Source organism: Trematomus bernacchii, unplaced genomic scaffold, assembly GCF_902827165.1.
Source record: "Trematomus bernacchii unplaced genomic scaffold, fTreBer1.1, whole genome shotgun sequence".
NCBI classification, from domain to species: domain Eukaryota; kingdom Metazoa; phylum Chordata; class Actinopteri; order Perciformes; family Nototheniidae; genus Trematomus; species Trematomus bernacchii.
Genome location: NW_022987698.1, coordinates 5,753,822 through 5,772,470, shown reverse-complemented (window position 1 = coordinate 5,772,470; position 18,649 = coordinate 5,753,822). Strand labels below are relative to the sequence as shown.

The window sequence follows — 18,649 nt, the reverse complement described above, 5'->3', positions numbered from 1 at the left end:
AATGTGGTGCAAACATACAACGTACAAGACACGGCTGTTTTAAAAATAAATCTTTATTTTCATACCTTAGGCTTAGCAATAACATATTCACTTATTAAACCAGTGTGTACTTGGCTGTAATTTGTTTCATTGTGAGTAACAAGCAGTATTCTATAATAGGCCTAAAACTGCACTGACAAGCTAACAAAATCAACTGTATCATAGACATATGATGAACAGGCATGCACGCACACACACACATTAAGCTGAACTCCAACCAGCCCCAGCCCTGCAGCTGCAGCCACAATAAACTGAGATTAACATTGGGGAGGACCTAGTGTACCCAAGTGTCATACACTGATAATGCAGGATCTTTACAACCAATTAACCAGCCTTGTTTAGTCTGACAAATTGATGTGTTCACAATTCTTGCACTCTTTATACTGTAATTAAACACTGTTAAAAAGGCACTGGGGGTTTGCTTTGATATTATTGTTCCATGTAGTTTGAAGAAGCAATATCTTTCATACACATTTACAAGGACATGACATTTTAACTGCTGATTACAAGACACGATAATTTACATTGCAGTCCCTACAAGCTGAGAACTTTAAAAAAAAAAAAAAACACGATTAGAACTCCAAAAAGAAATGTTTTTAACCCCCGATGCTGAAAATCTGTAATTCCTTATCCTTACTCATCTGTTGTTCATTTCCATGTACAACATCACAGACTATTTGTTGAAATGAAAACACAAAATCGAAAGACATTTAAGCTTAAGTTGAGCATTTCTATGAAACAAGTTTCCTACTTCTATATATCCATCTCAGATGTCCATATCCAAGTATCTTTTCTCAGATCAATCTACACACACATTTACCAATATTACACTTAAATTCAATAACATGAGGAAAACATGACTTGATAGAAAATTAAACACGTCAGCAGAAAAAAAAAAAGGAAATTAACCCAAAAATAAATCTGTATATACACACACACAAGCTCAAGGCAAGCTGATACATAGACATTTACAAAATCAAACTCAAGTGTATCTTTTTGCCAAAAGGACTACATTCATTTGAAGTCTCATCTATTAAATCAAAACAGATGATGCAGGCACTCAATGTCCCCAAATCAAGTTTAGACACTGGCCATGGCATCAACATTAAAACAGTTCATCAACAGGAAGCCAAAACTCAAATTCAATTTGTCATCCTGAGATCCTTAGATCATCCAATTTGTTTTAGTAATTATCATGCAAATGCTAGTCGCAGATTAAAAAACAGCTCATACTTCATGATTTACCATCCTACTCTAAAAATAAATCAAGATAATCAAAATTAAGAACTAGCTAGAACAGAATCTGGGCCTTAAACCAAAATCAGCCACCGAACCCTGTAATCTAGCTTTCAGAGACACACAACAGCATTACTGACATTAGATAAAAACATTAAGACATTCATTCTGCTTACATCTAATAATCCTCAGAAACAGTAGGTCATTAGGATGATCACTAACTCATGAATATTCAAAAATACAATTTTTACAAGAAAGGGTTGAAAACACTAGTTAAATCACAAATTAAATCCTGTAGAAAAAGTAAAGAAGCAGCCCTACTACAGGGCTTAGTTCAAATGTCAGTGGTTTTGATATAATATCTGCATCGCAAAAATCTAATCATTTACACACCACAATTTTCTGAATCCATGTACGTTTGTTTTCACAAGCATTATTTGTGGATCGACAAACAGTATTCAGTATTCAACTACTCATAAATTCAAAGTTAAAATCAGTAGTGAACCGCAGTCCTGTTTCTACGATTCCGTCATGGATTAAATTCTCTATTCTATAAATAATCATAGATCCTTGATTTCAACGCAAAACAAATATGACAAGAAAGCTCAAGATGAATATGCCAACAATAAACATGCGGAGAAAAAAATGTGCCGTAATCATTTTGGGTGTTGGCAGAGCTTTTTAGATGTTAGACTACCTTATATTTTAAAAGTAACAGGATCCATCTCTCTCCTAAAACACAAACACACACAATACAGATCTTCTGAGAACTTCATTGTGATATAATTTGAAGCACAGTATTTTTTTTTTGTATCCATTCTGTCAGCAGAATAGATGCATTTAACCTCAAAAAGGTACAACTACTAAGTCTTTCTTAATAATTTCAGGTCTGCAACTAGATTAATTGAAAAAGTCTGTCAAATGAAATATATTCATCTGTGTATTTACATATATTATATATTTACATATATCGTTTTAGTTTCTGTTAAAGTCCATGTTTATAGGTTCCCTTTTCTTTAGTTATTTTGGTGACCTTGGGGGAATGTTCTGTTCTTTGCCACTGCGTCTGGCGGCTCCCCGCTGTGGGGAGAAAGGTTTGCCAGCATTACTCAAGCCTCTCTGATTCTCCCGCGTCTTCAGCCCTCCAGGTCGTACTTGGCCATTCGCCCCTCTGAAGGAGCGCAGTGGTTGACGAGGGGGGCGGCTGTCTCCGTGTTTCTCTCGGTTTTCTGTAGTGCGCCTGGAGTTGGGCCGATGCTCCTCGACTCTATTGACCTTGAGCTCCTGCAGGGGTTGGCCGGCGGAGGAGGCAGGGGGGGAGGGAGAGGGCGTCTGTGCTGCTGGTGGGTCCTTGGCCATTCTCTGGCAAACCTCTGCATAGCTCAGCTTTTTTGCCCCCTGGTAAGAACACAATGGGCAATCATTTAAAATTAAGATATAAAACAAACAAACAACACCAAACGTACCACATATCAGAGTTTCCGTTAGCCGGTAATTACCGGACTTTGACTGGTAAAATATGCTAATATCTAAAACTCTCCGGTCAAAATAATTTCCCCTTAGCGCAATACCGCATCAGTTGCGCCACTTATGTGACAAACAAGAAGAGTATGTGACAGACAAGAATAGTCAATTCTAATGTCTACCACTTAATGTGGAGAAAGAGATGTCCTGTATGGGTTGATTGTGCGTTGATCTGTTGGTAATGCCTCGGGGTTCCGGTGGGCATGTAAACAAATGCATAATGCTGCGCTATACTTTGTGGCCTCACCCGGTTGCATAGCGACGCTTATTGTTTAGGTGTCTTTTAATAAGCAGGTAGTCATATCATTAGCTAGAACTAGCTAGATCTGATCGATATGGACATAAACGCGAGTGAAGTCTAATCTGACGGGAGAGAGACCAGCTGCTGCTGCTGACGAGTCGACACGCAGCTCTACATGATCACCTGCAGCGGTGAGCGGAGCAAAACACAAACTTCAGGTTAGAAAATCACACTTAGCTATTTTAATTACCTCTCAAACTAGCTAGATATGTTTATTTTTACTGTCGGGTCACTCATTACTGGATCCGCATGATACTGACGGGCCGTCAGGAGAGGGAGAGAGCGCTCCGTTTATTATTCCTGTGTTATTATAAGTTACTGTACACTTGTGAATAATGTAGTTAATCAACTATAATTAGTTTGTTTAACCTGTTAAGCCCTGAGCCTGTTTATCAGGTCTCAGGCTCGAAAATGACATTCCCAAAACAAATGACAATAGCCGCTTTCACACCAAGTACTTTGCCGTACTTAGTGCCCAGCACTTAGTGCCAGCACTTAGTACCCCCATGGAACTAAGTACAGATCGCGTGCACACCGGAATAAGTTCCCAGAGGGAAGATTACGCAAATTAAGCCGCTGACGTCACTTCTTCTTCTTCGGGTTTACCGGCAGGCCGCAAACCACTTCACGGCGTATACTGCCACCCGAAGTTCCCGGCCAGAAGTCCCTGGAGTTGGGGACTGGCTTCAGTAGAAGCTGCTGGGACTCCCAGCAGCTTCTACTGAAGCCTTCCGAGTAAATCGCCAGAACGCCGACACCTCCTCATCACTTCACCGCTCCCATGTTTTTGTTTGTGTTGCCATAAGTTATTCTCTCTCCGTTGGTGCGCGGGGCTAATGCTAATGCTAATAATGCAAATACAATGGCGTTCTACGGGGCGTGGTTTGCAATTCGCCCAGCCAATCGAAATTGGTACTTTTTTCTCCCCAGGATAGTACCACCTCTCTAGCAGGAACTAAAAATGGGGGTAAAAGTTCTCGGAACTAAGTACTCTTTTTGGTGTGAACGCAAAATTCCAGGCACTAACGGAACTAAACGGGAAAAGTACGGGTAAAAGTACTCCGGTGTGAACGCGCCTTATAACTTCACTTCTAAAAAGGCGTAAATTAATCATCTTTTTTCTCAAAGCAATAATAAACCTGTGAGTTGGATGTAGAAAATCAATATAGATTTTTTTAATTTTAAAGTAAATTCAGATTGAACATAGTAAAAAAATGTAAATTAGTGTCCGTCCAAAAAAACTAAATTACTTATAGTGAAAACCACCCTTGAATGATGGGATAGTAGAGTAAAAGCTTTAGGAGTCCAACCTATAACATATAATAAGTAACCTGTATCAAGATTGATGCAAAACAAGTGACATTTGACCTTTTTAGAGAAATTTAGAAGGAAAAAAACCACTTCTGGGGTCATTTGGGTGGATTTTCCATATCTCTGGCCCCCCTCGTTCGATTTTGATGATTGACACCTCTTTTTAACCGTTAGAGCCAATAGAATCGAGGGGGGGTTCCTAAATCCATCAAAACATTACCCATTGGTGAATGAGTGCTGCGCAGCCAGAATGCCCCGGAACCGGAAGCTGCGATACACTCTGGTGGCTATCATTAGCAGCTAATATGAAATCTCCGTTTTTGACATAAAAATGGAATGATGGATTATCAGTAATCATTTCAAAGTGACACAGACACATTAGATTAACCTATGGATTAACCTTCAGCAGCGTTTTTATCGTTTTAATGCCATTGAACACGACTTTTGATCAAAATAACAGCTAAGGTGAGACGATCTCCCGTGAATGCTCCGTAATGCTACGTGTTGTGACGTCTGTGTTTGCTTCGCTGTCGCGAGTTCTGATCGCTCAGTGATGATACTAATACCTATAGAATCTGTGGAATCTCAGCTTTAATCTGATATCTTGTATGTGCAGTTACGATAAGTTATAAGGGTATTCTTACCTTGAGTTCTGTGCTAAGTGCGTTAGCATTTTTTCGCTCAGGGCTCATTTAGACGCTTCTTGTGAGACTTGTGTTTTGTTTCGGTAAAAATGGTTCGTATTGTCAGTTAGCTGAGTTTCTTCCCGTTAAATGGGTATGACACATTAATACGTTTTTAAATATTAAGAAGCCCTGAGACACAGTTTTGTGAAAAAACACCCCACAGCCCCCTGTACAGGGGGCTCTCAGGCTTAACAGGTTAATATCGAATCATATCAATTTGTTTAGAAAAATTCTAACGGAAACTCTGCCACATATGTAATAAAAACAGGACTAGTTGAAGTATTAAATGACTCCATTTACAAATGACCACTTACATCAATGGCAGAGAAGTAAATTATGCTGCATTGATATTTCGAGAAGTCATTTTTTTTTTTTTAAACATCTGACTTGTTTTCTACCTCTATTCTAACATAAGAATATCAACTGTTTATGTAATTTCCTACAATAATCAAATCTAAGAGGGTCTTGGAATGACCCATAAGCTGAGGTTGCTGTGAGCTAATGACACAAAAGGCAGGCCTTACCAGATCTGATGTTGGAGATGTTGGAGGAGATGGGGAAGGGACCTCTGTAGCGTCAGACTGGCTGCAGGAGGGGGGAGCCGGTTCAGAGGCTGTTGGGGAGGCAGGCTGCACCGAAGGGGAGACCGTTTCCTTTGGAATAGGAGGCTCAGCTTTTTCCTCTTCGTCTACCGTAGGAGAAACACTAAACAAAAAAACCGTAAAAGGTGAGTAATTTTCCTGGTATATGACCCTATGTCTATAACATTTTAGCTTGGAGTAAACTTTACCTTAAGACTGGAGGTGCCATTGCGAGCGGTGTCACAGGAGCAGGTTTAGCAGCCGGAGTAACAGGCTCTGGCGTGACGGCAGCATCTTCAGACTTGTTTGTGAGACGAGTCTCGTTAACCTCTTGGCTCACAGGCTAAAACCACAAAGAAGTTTAAATTATGTGCATTCATACAATTGTGATATAAACGCTACGTATACGAGTCATCAGAGTAAAAGGTATCAAGGAAGACAATCTTTTTACCTTGTTGGTCACCTTTAGGCCGCGCACAACATCAGAAAGGCGCACCTCTGGCATGGCATCTCCCCGCATGCTAACCACAGACCCCGGCAGAGGAGGGAAGCTCGAAGCCTCAAGGTCAAACTTCGGTGCAGGCTGTGCCTTGGCCTCCATCACAGGGACAGGCTTCTGTCATTAAAATACAGTTTCAGTAAAACGTGAAGTTTGCAATAAAAATACTATTATACCTGAAAAACGTTTGAATAGGAGATACCATCAGGACCTCATCGGTCTACACAGGAAAATCTACTTTAAAAATAAAGGGGTAAAAGAGGAAATTTGCTGACCAGGGAATGTTCATCTTCTCTTCTTCTCCTCATGCCTCTGTTGATACCTCTCCTAGAATAAAAAACATTATTATACATTAGATGGGTATTCATATCAATGTAACATTAACATTCAATAAACAACACGCAATGCAATGAGTGGAATTTTCCTGAAACTGACTATGAAAGCAAAAAAAGAGTTGGATTTACTATGTGGAGTCTAGACAATATAAAATGTCACGGTGAACAGAGAGTGACAGGACATGATACAAAAACTGAAATTATTCACAACACATAACATACACCTCAATACGCATTAGTTAGTCAAATTTTGGTTGCAAATCTTTATCTTCATAGTGTTAATAAGCAAGATAATATTTCCTCACCGGCCCCGGGCAGCTCCGTTCAGATACCCATTGGGTATGGAGGCGTGTGGAGAAAGGTCTTTGAAGCTGAAGGAGGGTACAGCGGCTGTTGTTGAAGCGGTGCCAGTCAGCGCTCCTGAGGTCTCACTGGGCTGTGGACTCAAGGGACCAGACAGACCGTCCATCAGGCTCACAAGAGGGGGCATGTCTCCGGGCCTTGGGTTGCCCTTAACATGATTTCTAGGAATCACAAGAGACACATATTTCTTATTACCGACTTCTACCATGAAGAAGCAGAATTAACCTCCTTCAGCTCTACTCTGAAAGAACACGTTATCATGTCATCGTGACTTGCACCTACCGGTTCCTGCTCATGGGTCGTGTGGTGTTGATAGAGCTGGAGTTTGCTTCGTAGTTCCCAGGATTGTTGTAACCATTTATGAATCTGCTGTGCGGGAAAGGGGCCTGGATAATCAGAAAAGCAGTAAGAGATCAAATTAGAGAAAATACTACCTGCAAAATGTATTTCATGGAATTTTTTTGATTGTGTAAATAGTTATAACAAATACATTTCCAAAGATCTGACTTCAAAATGACAGTACGAGCATGAGGTCTAAAACCACCAGACTGACAGTTTCATCCCATAGGCCATAAGAATGTTAAACACCTGAACTTTTGAAAGAACATAGATAACATTCATCCGTTTGCAACTCACATATATCATATATATCAATATTCCAATGACTGTATATAGACTATTCTGCACAGTTTCTATCACATTCTGTTTCTATTATATTCGATTTTATTTACTTGTACTATTTTATCTGTTTTATTGTATTGCACTGTTGGAGGAGCCTGTGACCTAAGATTTTCATTGTCATAACTACACTGTAGCTATGCACACATGACAATAAAAGCCTTGAAACATGACATTATTGTTACCAAGAATAATCACATTGGTATAATTGTACACATACAAAGGATGTTAAATCAAGCAGTCATGTTATTCTAATAAGTATAAAATATCCAGACTTATAGCTTATATGGCCACAAAGTCTGAACACAGAGATATTATTAATCAGTTAAAGGACTGGGGCTGAGAATATCGTTGTATCAAAAATCACATTAACTGCAATGAACACTCACTGCTATAAGTACCTTGACACAATTAATTTGTTCTTGACATTTCCCTTTTTTTAGATATACTGAACAACACATTCAGGTTCTCACCAGTGGTGTTTCAAAATAAGGCATGACGGAGGGGTTCCAGGTTGGAGAGACCACCGGGTACACGGGGTACTGCTGCTGAGCGCTGTATGGCTGCTGCATGTAGACCGGGGAGGCATACTGAGCCTGGGGCTGGGCATGCTGACTGTACACACTGGAGTCCACACTGCGGAAGGCGTTCTTACCAAAGAATGTGTTAATGGCCTTAATGCGAGCCTGGGGACAGAGAGACAGAGAAAGATAAAAAAAATGTAAAAAGAGATAATCATATGTTTGCCAAGAGTAAATATGTTTGACGCATCTAGTGTATGAGAAGCTTTGAAGATCTGTCCTTTAGTCCCCTTAGATCTCATAATCTCAGTCATTAGGTCATACAACGCTGCACTGACTAGGGGAAAGAAAGGGGGGGGGCAGGGAGATACAGAAGAAAAGTTCCTCCCAGCCAGCCACAGTGCATATGGGTCAATCCAAGCACGATACTGATCATCACCTGGGTTAAGACAGGACCGTTATTAAGTCATAGCCTCAATTGTTTTTATCAGAGGCACTGAAGGTCAATTCAAAGTCCAGCTGAAAAAGGATGTATTAGATAACGGAAACACAAGTGTAAATGTCACATTGTGATAAGAATGGATTATCAACCTCTCTGGAAATACTAGGTGTGTAAGGGTTCTGAGAAACACCTCCTTGCTTATCAAGTTCCTTTGCACACAAATCCCAAGGTCACTCCCGAGGCTACGGCTTAACCAGAGAGTAGCGACGGCTGACAACACAAGTCTAATCTTGTGAAACACAGGGCTTGCTGGGTTCCATACTAGCGTCTTAAACGGAACCAATTATAAACAGTGTTAAAGTCTGAAACAAATATTTAACTGAGTAGCGTACTGAAGTCAATCACAGGTAATTCATTGCAGTGACAATACTCACCATGATCGGTTTTCCCAGGAACGTTTTTACTTCCTCTCTGAGGTACCTGTAAGCCTGAGGACAAAAGGAAACGGAACAAAATGTTCAAAGTTCTTGTTTTCTTTTAGATCTGGGAAATAAAAGACAGTAGTGCCCTTCACTGTCAGGGTACTGGTGTATTTTTAGTTATTGTAACTGTAAACTTGTTACTTGGACATAAGTAAATGAAGTTACTGTAATAAGTCAAACATCTTTTACTACACCAAGGTCAAGTAAGACGCTTTTGGTTGCAAAAAATAATAGAATCAGATCACGTATAGTGATTAGTTCTACTGTAAACGTTATTAAAGAGCTATGTATGGCATACTAATAGTCTTTATAAATGTGGAGACTTACCTGTTGTGCATCCATGTCTGACTGAAATGTTATGTACCAGTTGCTGTTGTGTGCAAACTCAGCACTCAACACTTTAGGACAGTTTTCACCCTTAAAGAGAGCCTCCACTTCCTGTGGAAGAGATGCAAGGCACATATATTACATGTCTCCCTCCAACACTGAATTCACACAAAATGTCCCATCGGGTTACCCAGAAGGCTCTGAGATCATAAGTTATCAATGAGCCATGATATATAAACACTACAACAGATAAATCCCTATAGTTTAATATCAAAATGCAGTGAGGCTGGTAATGCACATCACGGTCTACACCCGTGACTGACTTCTTGTCAGCAGATTTGTGTGATCCCGTTGTGGACAAGCAAGAGCATGTTGGTGCAGTTTGAAGGATTTACTGCACAGTAAGATGGGCGGGTCTTTACCTCAACTGGAGTAGTCTCTGGCACCTCTCTCAGAATAATGATGCAGCGACTGTGGTTTGGGCGAACCTTCTCTCCAGTTTCATCAACTTGCACAATGGGAGAGGCTGTAACAGAGGAGAGACTTTAATACACGTGTCTCACCATCTGGAAGTAACACCTACACAGTATACTGTTGCAGACTAGGCTTCTCTCTCTGGTATATATATATCGGCATAAATTCATTTTTTAACTTGGTTTGTGCCAGGGGCTTTACTTTTACATTTATAAAGCACCTTTAAAAAATGTTACTCAAAGACACTTTACAGATACATGTTAAAACTAAATAACAAAAACAACAATATTAGTTACACATGAGAGCAGCTCCGAGTGGGAAGAGTTTGGCAGGTTAAAATATAAACTGTTTTTGTTCCGCCACCTCTGTAAAGTATTCTTTCTGGGTTGGACATATAGGTAGGATGTATCCCCACACAAAGAAAGACTTCTTTAGTGGCTCTGCAACTCTAAAGGTCAAGCTAAAGACATCAGACAGATAAAAGGCCCAAAGAAAATCCCCATCCATCAGCAGAAACCCACTGTGGTGTCAACATCATGTTGTGGGATCTTAGCAGTGACTCGCTCTATTTAATTGGTAACTAAAGTGGATCATTACACCATCTCATCTGTTGTGAACAGTCTACAACGTGACCAATCTAAACAGAAGTCTCACACATTGTGTGTATATATACACTTTGGTCAAAAATACTGTTCAGTGTTTCTATTCAATTACTCTTGTTGAGAAAAACCCTAAACACTGAAGTTGTTAAGTGTTTTAAGTGGGACAGGGAACCACCACAACTAACAAAAGCACCCAAAACATGCATTGTTCTCCCCATTTCACCTATGTTTTCTAATAAAATAAGTCCATTTAAGTAGAGAATGTTTTTTAAGTTTTGTATGGATTCAATCCATAAACGTAAGTATAAATGAATCTGCGAGAATTCCTCACAAATACAGGCAGAACCACAGTACTGGTACCTCGCAGTATTTCCAGGATTAGGTCCACGTCAGTGGTGAGGGCTTTGATGTCCTCCATGCAAGCAATGGTCCAGATGGGAACAAACTGATCACTGTCCATCTGGGATATTAGGTACAGGTCCTTAGATAGGTTCTCTCTGCAAACAGTCAAAACAACATACAATTTAACTATATTCAAGGGCAAATATCTATGTGTGGTATAAAGGGGACTTTGAACATTGCTTCAGTACTCACCTTGAAAAGCAGAACTCGAGCTGTTTCTTTAAAGACTCTCTGAGGCTCTCCTCAGACATTGGTTCTTCCTTACAAGCATCACCATCTACGGTTGATTCGCATTGTGGGTCAAAGGCTAAATATGCCAAGTCAGGGTTGTCAGTGCCATTAACAATGCCCTCTGTAGGTACAGAGGCAAAGTCAGCAGTGCTGTCAGGATATTCACCGTCACATCCTTTTCCCCCTGAAGAGGGAACGTCTGAGTAACCTAAGATAGGAGGCAAGCAGGAACAATGTTTGTGAAATAACTGCCATGTTAAGATAACAGCATCTATTGCTCTAAACAAACGTTGTCATGCTTCGTCTTTGTTGCATAACCACAACGGTTTCCTTAAATGCCATGTTTATCTGTGATAGGCTTTGTGATCAATAATACTATACATGTCTACGTGTCACATGGTCTTTCTCCAGACGTTAGTGCTGGGTCCACATTTACTGTATGTAAGGGGAAGATGGAGATAAACTAAAGTTCTCTGCACACAGAACTAAAAGAGCTCATACCGTCGGCCATCTCAGCGGGAGGAGGGTAGGTCAGCAGCCACGGAGCATCCTCGGTCCCCTCCGGGACGTCGCTCTGGCTGGCTGGGATCTCCTGCCACACTTTAGCATTGGGGTTCAGACCGGCTCCCTTTGTGGTAACCTGCATGATTATAAGCATGAGTAAACATCAATAAACATTGAGTCACAGAAAAAAGTTTGGGACACCTTTCACAGAACGTTACAAATAAACATAGCTGTTAGAGACGGATGCAGTGTTTCGATCATCTTCTTGTTTTAAAAAAACAGTAATATTTCACATGATGGTATGTAATACACTGTCATTTGGAAAGAATGGTACTCAAACTGTACTATGTTTCCTAACGTGGATTAAGGACTTGGAAACTCATTCATTTTGGATATTTAAATCTGGATCAACTTGTGAACAGAGATTTTAAAAGCAAATACAAATGACAAAAAACAAATACACATCAATGCTGACCATGACGGTAACAATGTTTTCACAGAAAAGGGGCTTGTTTTTTTGTTTGGATTTTACAAAAATAATGCATCCAACCCATGTCAATATATAAATGAAAGGCCAAAAAGGACCTCAGGAAAAAAACAGTATTCTATTACCAAGTAATGAAAATGGTATGAAAGCAGTTTTTACACGTCGCAAGCCATTCACCCATTCGTTTAAGTCACAACTGCTAACATCATGCCTCAAAATAACAGCTTTAGGACTGACTCCATTACTCTAATATATATTATAGCCAATCCAATGAATGAAGCAGATTCTTCACAGATCCCTTAAACTAGTTTTCCGCCTTTACAAGGGCTCAGCTCTTCACACACAAACCATCTGACTGGGTTTTCATTGGCTCCCTCATTACTCTGGCCTCGCCTCTCCAACGGTCACATGTTACCATACATGGCGCAGCTCTGCCTCACAAGCCTAGCAGCGTGACTTGAACAAGGCGTTTTGACCTGTCATCATTTGCAAAACCTTGAGTGTGTTGTGTCATTTCTATTAAACCAATACACGAATCTAAGTTTCAAAACATCCTGCACTCCAACATAAGGTTATAACTCAGCGTTTCTGGGTTTGCATTGAAGCACAGAAGCGTTGCTCTGAGGATCGGGAAGAAAGAGCACATGGTGCCCCCGCAACCACACAGCCATATGCGACGAAATGCAAGATCCTTTCTCTTAAGGTCGGATATTATAAAGCTGCATCCAAACAAAAGTAGTTTGTGGTTAAATGGGTATCAAATCATCTTTGCATTCTTCTTTCAAAGTGAACGTATCCGCGTCGTTTTGCCATGACCTTTATCGCGAAACTCTTTGATAGCTTATTAGCAGCTAACATTTAACACAAATCACCCGTAGTAGTCGCCAAACATGAAACGTAAATGAATTAAACAACACATTTAGCATAACGTGAAATAAGGCGAAGTGTCAATTTTCCCCATTCATTTTTTTATCTAAAACACGTGTTGGGTGGGTAAGCTTGTTTGTTGCGCAGTCCTGCCATATTGTGACTGGCGACTCCATAAATACCTTCGTTTAGCTTACTAGCTTAAGTTTACTAGTAGACCGTTAATATTATAACCGCATTACTTTACACCCCTGAGCTTATTTGTTTTAGAGGCTGACAGTAACGCCTGGTTAACTGTCCGTGTAAATAATGAAAGTCGTGGTGCATAACATGATATTATTTCCAGTTTTAGAGTGAAGTTACTACAATTAGGTCGAGCTACAAACGGGAAGAAGGACGCAAACAGGTTGTCGCATGTTAGCTAACGTTGCCTCTTCCAGGCCCAAAACTCACCATGCTGCTTCGATCCTCGCTTTCTTACAATGTCCTCCTCAGCTCCAGCAGATCTAATCCCGTGTTGGTTTTATTCTCTGCGACGAAGGTTCAAAAAAAATTACTGGCCCCACGTATTTAGAGCTTAGTCGTCCGTCGTCTCAACTACCGTCTCCCCGGTAACGTTATTCAAACGACCGAACGTGCTCCAGTCCAAACAGTGCGTACGTGCGGTCCACAACTTTGAAATATTCTAACGGATGATGACTGGTTTCACGTTAACAGAAAAAGCGTTTCCCCATTTAAAGAATTATGTTCTTTAAGATCTCTCCCTCATCCCGTAGGTCAGCTCCAAGGCACCGAACATCCAGCATGTGACAGCTGCGTCCTCTGTCTGCCCCCGTCCGTCCCGACCAACAGGCTGCACTCCGCCTCCACCTTACACCCGGCAACAGCGAAGCTAACGCGGCGTAGCAACTGTGACCCTATGTGAGGTCACCGCTGCAGTCGAGGCGATGCCTTCACAGACCTTGTGAATGATATGTAATATTACTTAGTGGTGCAAGAAGTATTCGGATTCTTTACGACAGTAAAAGTAGGAAAACCAGATTGGAAATAATCCACTGCAAATTAATGCGAATAAAAAGTTAAATGATGTAAAATGTACTTTAAAGTATGATTATAAAACATATTCTAATGCTGAAATACCCCTTTTGTTTTGTTTTGCTGTAGTTGGTTCAGGTGGAGCTACTTCGATCCATTTTAAATCCTTTTGATTGTTTGACAGACGAAAAATATAATGCTTTGTTTTTATGATTTATGGATGGATCATGTTTTGTATGTAGAAATCTAAGTCTGAAAAGTAACTAGTTACAAAAGCTGTGAGATGATTGTGGTGGAGTAAAATGTAGAACATTTCCTCTTGATGTGTTGTTTAGTAAATTGAAATACAAGTAAAGTTCAAGTGACTCAATTTGTACTTAAGTAGAGTACTAACATTTATTTAGTTAGTGTTCAATCCTGGTGATTAGACTAATACCCAACATTGGAAGAAGTATTCATAAATGTTACTGTAAAGTGTAGAGTAAAATAAAAAATAAATACTTATGTACAGTACTTAAAGGTAGGGTAGGTAAGTTTGAGAAACCGGCTCGAGATACACTTTTTGTTATATTCCATGGAATGCTCTTAACATCCCGATAGCAATGAATATCTTAAGTGCTTTGACAAAAAATCCATTAAAAAATGTCATCTGTGGAAGCCGTAATACTGTAAAAAGCACGACCAATCATTTTAGCCGGCCTGGCTAAAATAACTGGATGGCCTACCTGCCTGTCAGCCTTCCATCTGTGCACAAACTTATCTCGTGCCCTCATTGGTCATGTGCGCGTTCGTGTGTGTTGGAGGAGGGGCTCTATAAGGAAGTGGCAGATTTTCTCCGGTTGTGTATTTTCAAATTCTAGCGATCTCGAGCCGGTTTCTCAAATTTACCTACCCTACCTTTAAATGTCCTTAATTCAAAATGTTCTGTAATGACTTCGATAAATGTTATATATCATTTTTTGTGTGTAAAAAGCCACTAGTAGTAGCCTTAAGTGAGTGGACTTGAAATGGATATTGCAAACAAAAGCAATGTCTTTTAGTATGATGGCTGATCACTGCATAAATTAATGCAGGATAAAAGGTTAATACTAGTTTGCGATGTGCAAGTCTTGATAGAAACAGTTGTGATATAATTAATCTGTTTTTGCTGGAATAATTCGAATAGGACACTGCACGCTAAACAAGTGTTGTCAACTCTGCACTTCACTTATGCCTTACAGGCTTTACATAATTGGTAAACATACAGGCGATTACACTTGTGGCTGATCAGAGGATAGTATGGATGTCTACAGACTTGTGTAATTCTCAGTTTTTCTCTGTACTGCTTTAACCTGGGCAGTTTAATTAAATAGCTAAGTGAAAACACCTTTGTATGTAGGTCAATACATCTTATGTTGCAGTTAACTTACTTTTCTTTCCAAGAAAATCACAAATTAATATAGTATATGATACAATTGATTTTCAAGCACACTGATGAATACACAATGAGACAAACAATGTTCCTTGACTGCACAGTGACCTCTTTAATTTTTGCAAACTAAAGGAAAACCCAATTTAATTGATTAAAAAAATGTAGCCAAGTACACATGATTGCTTTACTGTGACAATAGCCTACTAATACTCTACTGGTGACAGGTTTAGTGCACTTATTTCAGGTAGAAACAAAAACGTCTTCATTATTCAGTATTTAACATGACATGCAAACTGATTTATTCAGATAAGAGGAGGGTATTTACTTGTCCTACAACAGCAGATGCGAGTAATTTGCACAGAAACATAAAAATCCATCCCAAACATGTAGAGTTCAAACAGGTGTTCTCATTAAGCTTTGGCGGGCCCAATCATCGGTGCCGACTGCTGGTTCTGTTGTAGCTGCTGGATCTTCACGTTCATTACTTCAATCACAGCTGTAAGAAAGAACAACATGTGCACAGTGAATACGCCGTCTGTGAAATACTGTCATAATAAAATATTGTTTTCTGGAAATTATGTTTTTTGGAAGCATATATATTAATACATTCATTTTATTTGTGTAAAATATTCTGCTGTTCAGTGTTAAATAAAGAAAATAATCCTTGTATATTTTAGAGAAAGTCTCACTGGAAATCTAGTGAAAATAGCTTTGTAATCATTTGATTTATAAACCCCTATGCATAATAATTATAGTACTTAGTATACAATTCTTTCAAATTATGCATTGGACATGCCTTTTAAGAAATTGCAATGACAACGTGAAAAAAGAAGGCAGATATCTATACAAATGTAACTTACCTTGCTTCATTCCATGTTTTTCCTGAAGCGCTGGCTGAATTTTCTCTATCTGCTTTGTGAGGAAGTCTATCTTGCGTTTGAAGAATTGTTTTGAGTCTTCCACATTCTAACAGACAAATTGAGAGTTTAAATGTTTTACATGAGAATCATTTACATTACATTTTTACACAAGTTATTCAGTATACAATTATTTATGGACAATCAAATACAAATATATTTGCCTTTTCAACATAGTAGCCTGTTCCAACATCCACTAGCACATTTTCCACATCATTTAATGTTCCAGGGACGTACATCTGAGAAGAAGAAACGTTAAGGACAAGTCTGTACATCTCAAGAAACACAACTTCATTTAAATCACATCACAAGATAAATATATATTTTTTCAATGTAAAACAAAGGATACAGAGCTGGTGAGTGGCACGAGCAGTTCTTTTCCTGTATGAGAATAAAGAGAAAGGGAAAAATAATAAAATTGACTTCAGCAGCAGATGTAGTGGATGATATCAAACACTTTCATCAAACTGACATTACACCTTAGAAAATATAATGCATATTTAAAGCACATACTTTTGCAACAGAATGAGTGGGCCAATTCAAGAGAACCGTTTTTACGTTAGTGAGAGAAAGCCTTGCAAAGTTTGACAGCTGTACTCATCACATTTCAACATCAAGAAGAGTGTAGTATTAATTATCAAAGCAAATTAAGGTCCACAGATGACCTCAATTAGCCAATCACTCCAGTAACTCAAGGTGCATCTTTGTCCCCCAGCTACATTTCCTCTCAATATTCCTAAGGTGATCAAATATTGTATGCATGTCTCCCTGTGTCAATATGTTGAAATCTTCAGAGCCAATAGCCTTCTGATGCTATACTCTTTAATACAACCTGAACATTGTGTAGAGGTTTTCTTGACTTTTTATATGTATTTCTACAGTGACTGGTCAGATTTTATCAGACTGCATTTGAAACATCCCTCTATCTTCCGTTTTTGACTTCTACTGCCAGTATAGTCCTTACCATTAACTTTCAGTGATTTAGATCCAGAGTCATAGGGACAATTCAAACCAAGCCAATATCCTATTAATACTCACCTTTATTTTTTTGGTTCATGACGTTCATACTGTCTTTTGCTTCAACATATTTCGTCTGGACAACTTTGAGCTGACCTATTGAAGAAGTCAAGAACTCAACCTCCTGCAAAACATTCACATGTACAAAAACACCAGACATTAGAGAAGATACAACAAGCGAACACACCTGTCAGAAGCCATATATAGCTAAAACGTACTTATTAACCACATGTGTTCCCACCTCATATGTCACATTTTTTTTAATGTACTGTGGTCTACATGTGTTAAACAATGCCGGACAGTCAAATCACGTTAAAATGTTCAGCTTGCACACCAGGCTCTGGGTATTTAATTACCGTTAGCTTCAGATGGGCTAGCTCGCCCCCCCCACACCCTCCCGTTTTCATTCAGATAATCGCCCGCATAAAGACAATATAAAAGAGCACAGCGACATTTAATACAAACACACCACACACATATTACCTGATCTAGTTGGGTTTTGAGTCCCTCCAATTGAGGCAGGGAGAGGTCTGTGAGATTCACCGCCATGTTGATAGCGCGATGCGAGATGACCCTTTGTGATTGTGTTTCCGGGTTAAGGGTGTGGGCGGGGATTTGTCTGAAACACCGCCCCCCTGTGGACAACAAAACAAATGCACCTGCTTCTTCCACCGAGAACTCAATTATTGTGCCATAACAGTCATTTGGTATGATGTAAAAAAACATTATGAAAAATGACAAAACGTTTGTTCTGATTGGTCATAAGTCAAGAAATGTGGTACGGACATATCTTGGGCACATTTTAGATGACATAATACAAATGTTTACCATTTTGTATTTATGTCTAAAGTCAGAACTTTGTTTTCGATCTGGAATAACACTAAAATTGTGTTTGATATATTCTATAGGATTTATTTTCACTGCGCATTTATTCAATATGTAACTTGCTATGAGTTCATGGATACCAAAGACTTGATTGTGTTCCTTGTAGTGTCTGAGATAAAGCCATTCTCTTATGACGCTTTATCTTTTACACATGGGGAAACTGTTTTTTTCCCCTTATATATAATCAATTCTATACAGTATTAGTAATAGTCCCATGTGCCCAAAGAATAAATATAGTATAAAATAAGCACAAGTACAGTAAAGTACAAATGTCAGAATGCACTTTGAAGTTCAAGTCAATTTCATTATTACTATAGAGGAATTGTATATATCAGTATAAACATTTATGGAGTTTATACTTTCATTTTGTCCGGATGTTTTTCATAATTTATTCATAAATGATGTGAATTCAACACCTTTAACAATACATGACCATATGTCACAAGTAGAGAAACTAGTATTGTAAAAATATATAATGTATAAGATTAAACT

The 18,649-nt window shown here is 39.2% G+C and overlaps 2 protein-coding genes across 2 annotated transcripts; both read right to left on the bottom strand.

Moving 5' to 3' along the window:
* Window positions 1–35: 35 nt before the first annotated feature.
* larp4ab (La ribonucleoprotein 4Ab) lies at window positions 36–13,814 on the bottom strand. Its single transcript, XM_034138952.1, has 15 exons — window positions 13,346–13,814; window positions 11,536–11,674; window positions 10,996–11,242; window positions 10,762–10,898; window positions 9,748–9,851; window positions 9,326–9,436; window positions 8,951–9,004; window positions 8,027–8,239; window positions 7,158–7,261; window positions 6,818–7,036; window positions 6,453–6,504; window positions 6,130–6,294; window positions 5,888–6,021; window positions 5,622–5,802; window positions 36–2,673 (listed from the first exon to the last, which is right to left on the bottom strand). Exons 1-15 carry the CDS (start codon window positions 13,346–13,348, stop codon window positions 2,296–2,298), a joined length of 2,241 nt encoding a protein of 746 aa, XP_033994843.1. The 5' UTR covers window positions 13,349–13,814; the 3' UTR covers window positions 36–2,295.
* A 1,612-nt stretch (window positions 13,815–15,426) lies between these two features.
* On the bottom strand, window positions 15,427–17,884 carry pfdn5 (prefoldin 5). Its single transcript, XM_034139569.1, has 6 exons — window positions 17,756–17,884; window positions 17,294–17,396; window positions 16,605–16,636; window positions 16,420–16,494; window positions 16,199–16,304; window positions 15,427–15,834 (listed from the first exon to the last, which is right to left on the bottom strand). The coding sequence occupies exons 1-6, from the start codon at window positions 17,819–17,821 to the stop codon at window positions 15,749–15,751; spliced, it is 468 nt and encodes a 155-aa protein (XP_033995460.1). The 5' UTR covers window positions 17,822–17,884; the 3' UTR covers window positions 15,427–15,748.
* Between the last annotated feature and the right edge of the window lie 765 nt (window positions 17,885–18,649).

Bases quoted from the DNA above. Each gene is read 5' to 3' on its own strand.
- pfdn5 (XM_034139569.1), bottom strand. From the start codon at position 17,821: ATGGCGGTGAATCTCACAGACCTCTCCCTGCCTCAATTGGAGGGACTC. The intron at 16,637-17,293 runs GTGAGTATTAAT...ATTCTCATACAG, and splicing joins CATGAACCAAAAAAATAAAG to GAAAAGAACTGCTCGTGCCA. The intron at 16,305-16,419 runs GCAAATATATTT...TTTGTCTGTTAG, and splicing joins CAGGCTACTATGTTGAAAAG to AATGTGGAAGACTCAAAACA.
- larp4ab (XM_034138952.1), bottom strand. The intron at 7,262-8,026 runs GTGAGAACCTGA...CTGATTATCCAG, and splicing joins CTTATTTTGAAACACCACTG to GCCCCTTTCCCGCACAGCAG. The intron at 6,022-6,129 runs GTAAAAAGATTG...TTGTGGTTTTAG, and splicing joins GCCTAAAGGTGACCAACAAG to CCTGTGAGCCAAGAGGTTAA.